The sequence below is a fragment of the Temnothorax curvispinosus genome, unplaced genomic scaffold, assembly GCF_003070985.1.
Source record: "Temnothorax curvispinosus isolate PA1 unplaced genomic scaffold, ASM307098v1 QBEX01011866.1, whole genome shotgun sequence".
In the NCBI taxonomy this organism is placed as follows: Eukaryota; Metazoa; Arthropoda; class Insecta; order Hymenoptera; family Formicidae; genus Temnothorax; species Temnothorax curvispinosus.
In genome coordinates this window covers 15615-22663 of record NW_020221646.1, presented here as the reverse complement: position 1 = coordinate 22663, position 7049 = coordinate 15615, and the positions used below count along the sequence as shown (strand labels likewise).

Below are 7049 nucleotides of genomic sequence, written 5' to 3'. Positions count from 1 at the left end.
GACTACTTTTTTACCGAGAAAGAAAAATTGATCCAATTCGCCCTGGTCTACCCTATGTATAATCGCTTGTATAATTATAAGCACTAAAAACGAGCTTTGTTTGCTAGCCTTTTATAAAATTGTTTATAAAATATAAAATATCTCGTAAAGTATTCACTTTTCGATGAGTTTACCTTGATATCTTTATACGAAGAATGAAGGAATAATAATATTAATTTTTACATTTGCAATTTTGTAAAATTAAATGCGTTTACAAAAGGCAATTAAATGTTTAAAATAATTTTTTTCTGTTTTTTTATAACAATCGATTTCTTTCATTATTCTACATACAAAAGTAAAAAACTAAAGTTATCAAAAAGTGAATACTTTACAAGATTTTTCATATTTTAGATTAAAAATGACCTATGTGTAAAGCTAGCACCCCCACCACTAAAAAAAAAGTTTGGACTTATGGCATAATTAAGTGCTAATTATGTGCTAATTTATTGCTCTAATCACGAATTTTGTGCTCCTACCAGTTCGTAGGAAATAAATAGCAAAAGTAGAGGTGCTGGCTTATTCACGTGAAGCTAGCACCCCCACTCCTGAAAAACAAGTATAGAGTACCATAAACAAAAAAAATCAATACACCAGAATTTTGTGCTAATTTTGTGCTTTCAAAATATCCCAATCCGGAATTTGGTGCTTGTTATTTAACATAAGAAAATTCATAAAGAGTGTGGCCATGACAAGAGTAAAATACATTAACGCAATTAGTTGCCGGGTCAAATTAGGTCTTAAAATAACACTAAAATTATGTGCTTGTAAAGTACGTAAATCCGAAATTTGGTGTTTGTTATTTAACTTAATAAAATCCATGAAAATAGTGGGAGTGCTAGCTTTACGACAAGAGTGAAGTGTATTAAACAAATTAGTTACCAGGTCAACTTTGATACTAAAATAATGCTAAAATTATGTGCTTTTAAAATATGTAAATCCGAAATTTGGTGTTCCTTGTTTAACTTAAGAAAATCCATAAAGAATGTGGTTACGCCAAGAGTGAAGTACATTAACGCATTTATATAGTTGCCGGGTCGAATTTGGTCTTAAAATAACACTAAAATTATGTGCTTTTAAAATATGCAAATCCGAAATTTGGTGCTCGTTGTTTAACTTAAGAAAATCCTTGAAGAGTGCGTGGTCACGCCAAGAGTAAAATACATTAAAGCAATAAGTTATCAGGTCGACTTTGATACTAAAATAATGCTAAAATTATGTGCTTTTAAAATATGCAAATCCGGAATTTGGTGTTCATTGTTTAACTTAATAAAATAAAGTGTGGTCACGACAAGAGTAAAGTATATTAACGAAATTAGTTGCCGGGTGATCTTACATAATTTTAGTATTATTTTAAGACCAAATTCGATCTGGCAACTAATTTCGTTAATATACTTTACTATTGTCGTGACCACACTTTATTAAGTTAAACAATGAGCACCAAATTCCGGATTGAGATATTTTAGAAGCACATAATTTTAGTGTTATTTTAAGACCAAATTTGACCCGGCAACTAATTGCGTTAAGGTAAATGTCCCAGTGGCCGAACGTTTAAGCATAATTTGTCACAAATAATAAAATTTATAATATTAGAAAGATCTTTAATATAAATAATTTGTATTCATTCAAAAACTTAAGATTCTCTTAAACAGAGAAAAATTATTTCAACTCACATATATCAATTATTAATTAAATATTTACATAAATAATGGAGCATGTCAATGTATCAGTGGCCGGACAGCTGAAATAGAGGTTATGGCCTAGTATCCGGACATAACTTGTCCCAGTGTCCGATCAATTAGAAAATTAGCATGTTGATGAAAAATATTGTTCTAAATAGATATTTAATGATAAAAAAACAGTTCTAAATTGATGTTTACATATTTAATAATATTTTATTCTTGTCAATTGCATGATATAAGGCATTTAACTTACAAGTTAAATAAAGTTTTTAACTACAGTGAACAGGCAGATAAAACCGAATAATTAAGCAAAATAATATAATTAGTTAAAGTTTAATTGTTCCTTCATCACCGGAAAGCCTTTTTCACTGACATAAAAAATCCAATTAAGTTCATCATGAGATAATAAAAAATAAATTTTGATTTTGATTATGGTAACAATAGCTATTATGAATTAATAATTAACTTATTTCAAATTTTTACATTTGTAAATGAAGATAAATTGTCGATGAGTAATCTCTAAATCTGAGTCACTAAAAAGTAACTGAAGTGGCATATTTTAGACAGTTTATAGACTGATATCAGTAAATAGTCACTGATGCGTTCAATGACTATTCACTGATATCAGTTTGTTATTTCAGTGACTTTTCACTGATTCAGATTTACACAGTAGTTTTAAAAGGTCTCACATGCAATTAAATGCCTTTAAAAACATGTAATTATTACACTTACCACACAAATTTATTGATTACAACAGGCGACACTGCATGACACTAACCTCTCATTTTTTGACAAGTTGTGTTCGCACATGCGTCCGGCGATTGGGACCACTGATACTTTTAATGCACCAGTATCCGGACACTTAAAAATATCGTTTTAATTGTTATTTTTAGGATAAATTTTGTCAAAACAAGTTTCTAACTAATTTTTAAAATTAGATAATTGATTATTTATTTACATATATAATTAAATATTCAATTTTCATACTATTAGCTACATGCTTACGCTTAACGAATCTGTTAACGATTGGCCATCATTTTGACAAACAACAGACACGTGCTCATTTAATCAAGTTTTTTAAATACAAAAATTTTAAATTAGGTTTACTTCTTTTTCCCCAATTAAATGTTAAATATTATAGTTTTTTTTACAATAATTATTATTTTTATTTTTAATTATTCAAATAAATAGTAAGTGTTTTTTGCCAGTGTGGTCGGACACGGGACATGTCCGGTCACTGGGACGTTTACCTTAAAATATACTTTACTCTTAGCGTGACCACACTTTTTATGGATTTTCTTATGTTAAACACTAAATTCCGGATTATGATATTTTGAAAGCACAAAATTCTGGTATATCGATTTTTTGTTTACGGTATTTTATACTTTTTTTCAGGAGTGGGGGTGCTAGCTTCACGTAAAACCAGCACCCCCACTTTTGCTATTTATTTTCTGCAAACTAGTAGGAGCACAAAATTCGCAATTAGAGCAATAAATTAGCACATAATTAGCACTTAATTATGCCATAGGTCCGAACTTTTTTTTTAGTGGTGGGGGTGCTAGGTACATGGTGATAATGTCAATAGATCTTTTCAAACCCTACAACTTTTGTTTAAAACGTATCTTCAATATTTTTCGAGATATTTGACCGTTCTAGGACTTTAAGAATACCCTATTGCTTATATTGCTGTTATTTACTGATTATATTCAAATGTCGGATCATCCGATAGATGACATTCGATGAGATCTGTTTCTCGTATTTAAAATATGACAAACGGTGGTATAAAAACGGCTATAAATCATGCGTACGGTACAATTTATATCAGATGTATCGGAGTCCACGCTTGTAATAAAATAAAGTGACACACTTGAATTGAATCAATATATTTATAGTTTTATATAATTTTACACTCCTTTATGATTTTTAATTATATCTGATCTGGATACATTTGGTAAATAATTATATCTTGACAAATCAAATTATATCTTGTCAAATCTGGTTATCTGTTCAGATCTAGCCATTGCAGATAGAGACAATTTGCAGATCTGGTCAGATCTGATAATTTAAATATGATCATGTATCTCGGCAGATCTAATTCCTTTTTCCCGGGATATATATTTTTTATCTTTTAGGTGTTTTGTCACCTAATGGTTACTGCAGACCTTTCGATGTCGCTGCAAACGGTTATTCACGTAGCGAAACAATGGGAGTGATATACCTCCAAAAAGCAAAGAATGCGAAAAGAATTTATGCTATATGTCCGCATATTAAGACAAACAGCGATGGTTACAAAGAAGAAGGAATAACATATCCATCGATGCTTGTGCAAAGTACTTTGCTAATGGAATTTTACAATGAGTGCGGAATACCGACATCTTGCATAGATTACATTGAAACACATGGTACCGCCACCAAAGTCGGCGATCCTCAGGAAATCAATGCTATTCATAATGTTTTGTGTAAGAATAGAAAAACTCCATTAATGATCGGCTCTGTAAAATCCAATCTTGGTCATGCTGAAGCAGCAAGTGGTTTTTCTCAGATCGCCAAGGTAAAACAAATGATTTTTGCGTTTATATTTTTATTTTTAAATTTATTTTTATTTTTATCGCGCACACGCACACACACACACACCCACACACACACACACAGAGATCATTTTACGTGAGAATTGTTTGACACTCTATCGCACTCGAACTCAAAGATTTATTAAAATATCGCAAAAACCTTTTATTAAATTCGATTTTATCGTTGGTACATACCCAGATAGCAACGTGTCTGCATTGTTGCTGGCATGTTGTCGACAACATATACATAGTATGTATATTGCTATCAGAATTGTGGCACTGAGTCCGCATTTGTCGGCAAGTTGATGCCTTGACGATATAACAATTTTGTATAGCAACTTGCCAGCAGCTTGTTGGCAAATTATGCTGCGGTCTAAAATCGTCACCCATTTAACTGATTCAAAATTCGAGCTGTTGCTGTCACGTTGCTGTAATAATTCATAGGATCACACAATGCTGTCATATATTGCTAGCAACGCGAAATAAATTTGATGCTGTTTCTTGCCGACAAATTGCTGGCAATACATATATCCAATATGTTGCCTGCGTGTTGCTTCAAATATTAAATTACTCGAAATCAATAGAAGCAATTAAATGTACAAGTTGCCAGCATCATAAGCAATCACAGGTTTGCGCGATTTTGCTCAGACACGCTTTGCTATCTGGATATATATAAATATATATATATATATATATATATATATATATATATATACATATATATATATATATATATATATATATATAATATATTATTTTATATTATAAATATTATATATTATTTTATATATATATAGTGGTCTCTTGCCTTCACTGGCCGGACAGTCTGTCTCTCTTGCCTTCACTGGCTCGAAAGACTACCTGTCTTGCCTTCACTTACTTATTCAAAAATTATTCTGTATTCACTGGAAAAATCATATTTGATCAACCACGTTCAAATTTTGTCACCGCAATAACGTAATCATAATCAAAGATAAAAAAATAATAAAAATTCATAAAAATTTGAAAAAGTAAATAAAAAAAAGCAATTAAAAAATACCGTAATACTCAAATTAATAATAATTAGAACGAGTCTGTATGATTTGAATATCGACGTCATTATTTTTTAGCATTTTTCGAATATACAACCGCCATATTGGGTTTCGTTATATATTCAAATACGACGTCCCAATTGTTAATTTATGATCAACATCTTAAAATGTATCATGATATAAATTTTCATGAAAATTGAACGCAGTTTGTACGTTTTAAAGAACGAAATAGTTATTTTTTAGCATTTCACGGATAATTTGGCCGCCATATTGGTTTTGGACAAACTAAAAATTTATTTTTTTCATGGATTCAATGCTAACTACTAAATAAACACATTAACACATTTTTCTATGACAGTCTATAACTTCCAAGTAACGATTTCATCTGTCGCACCTCGTTACCCGCAGACTTCGGCCACCATATTGGGTTCCGCCATGTTGATTTTTCAAAAAACCACAGCTCAACTAAAACTACATATGTGTAGCTATAAAATGAGCCCCAAAAGAATTTTTTAGGTGACCCCAATTTTTGGACAGGGGGGTGTCTGATTTCACGGAGAATGCCCCATATATATATATATATATATATATAACAAAAATGTTTATAAAAAATTTTTAGTTTATTATGTTAACGAAGTTGGTTTACATCATTTAACCTGCCATGTGATTTTAAGTTACCTGCCAACTTTAAGAACATATAAGGGGTATTCAAATAAGTTAAAGTTTAACGGTTTGACAGGTTATGTCGGGTTAAAGTCGAGTAAAAAGTTAATTAATTAACTTTGGGCGCAATACTCTTTAAGGTTATGCAAAATACATAAGTGACTCATTAACCTATCACATATTAATCTTTGGGTTAAAAGTTTAAAAATTAACTTTTTACTCGACTTTAACCCGACATAACCTGTTAAACCGTTAAACTCTAACTTATTTGAATACCCCTGTAGTTTAAATTTGAATAAAAAACCTTTATGTAATACTCAGTATGAAGAATTGGGCAAGGAAAGCCGTAACAGAATGTTCGTGTTTTATTATTTTTAATAGACAAGTATTATTCCAACCATGGTAAACTGCAAAATCGTCACACTTGAAACACAATTCTGGTTGAAGTAGTAAAATCTCCTCCCACCCCCCCTCCAATTAAATCGAGACCACTGAGGCATGTGGTAATAATAATGGTAAATTGCGATAAATATTACCACATGCCTCAGTGGTCGAATTGATACGACATCTTTCACGAAATAAGGAAAGTTCCAGGTTCAAATCCTAACTGAGGTAATATTATTCGCAATAATTTCTTTATTTATATATACAGTTTTTAGATGTTACGGTTTTCCTTGCCCTATTCTTCATACTGAATTTTAATCCACGAAGCCATTTAAATATTACTTATGTAATACATTTTTGTCTTTATTTTATTTCTTATTTAATATAATTTAGTTTTAATTTGATTTTAGTCTTGCATTTATTACTATAGAGAGAATTATTTACTTTGACATCAAACAGACATCAAAATGACAGTCATAATCACCATCAAGGTGTGGGATGTTTTGCAGTTATGATGCCATCAATGGCTGCATCCAGAAGCACGATCGCTTATTGAGCGCTCATTGAGCGCTCACAGGTAGCCGCTCAGTGAGCATTTTTGATGTGCTGGATATATGCTTACAACAGTTCACTATACGCATTTATATGACGTATAAGTTATAGATATTTATTTGCATTTATAATAG

At 30.9% G+C, this 7049-nt stretch overlaps 1 protein-coding gene across 1 annotated transcript in view; it reads left to right on the top strand.

Moving 5' to 3' along the window:
* Window positions 1-3731: 3731 nt before the first annotated feature.
* The window catches only part of LOC112461895 (fatty acid synthase-like), a 17855-nt gene continuing 14537 nt past the window's right edge, over window positions 3732-7049 (top strand). Inside the window, exon 1 of the mRNA XM_025027313.1 lies at window positions 3732-4269. Coding sequence (XP_024883081.1) covers window positions 3922-4269 — 348 coding nt within the window. The 5' untranslated portion in view covers window positions 3732-3921. The remainder of the gene's footprint in view (window positions 4270-7049) is intronic.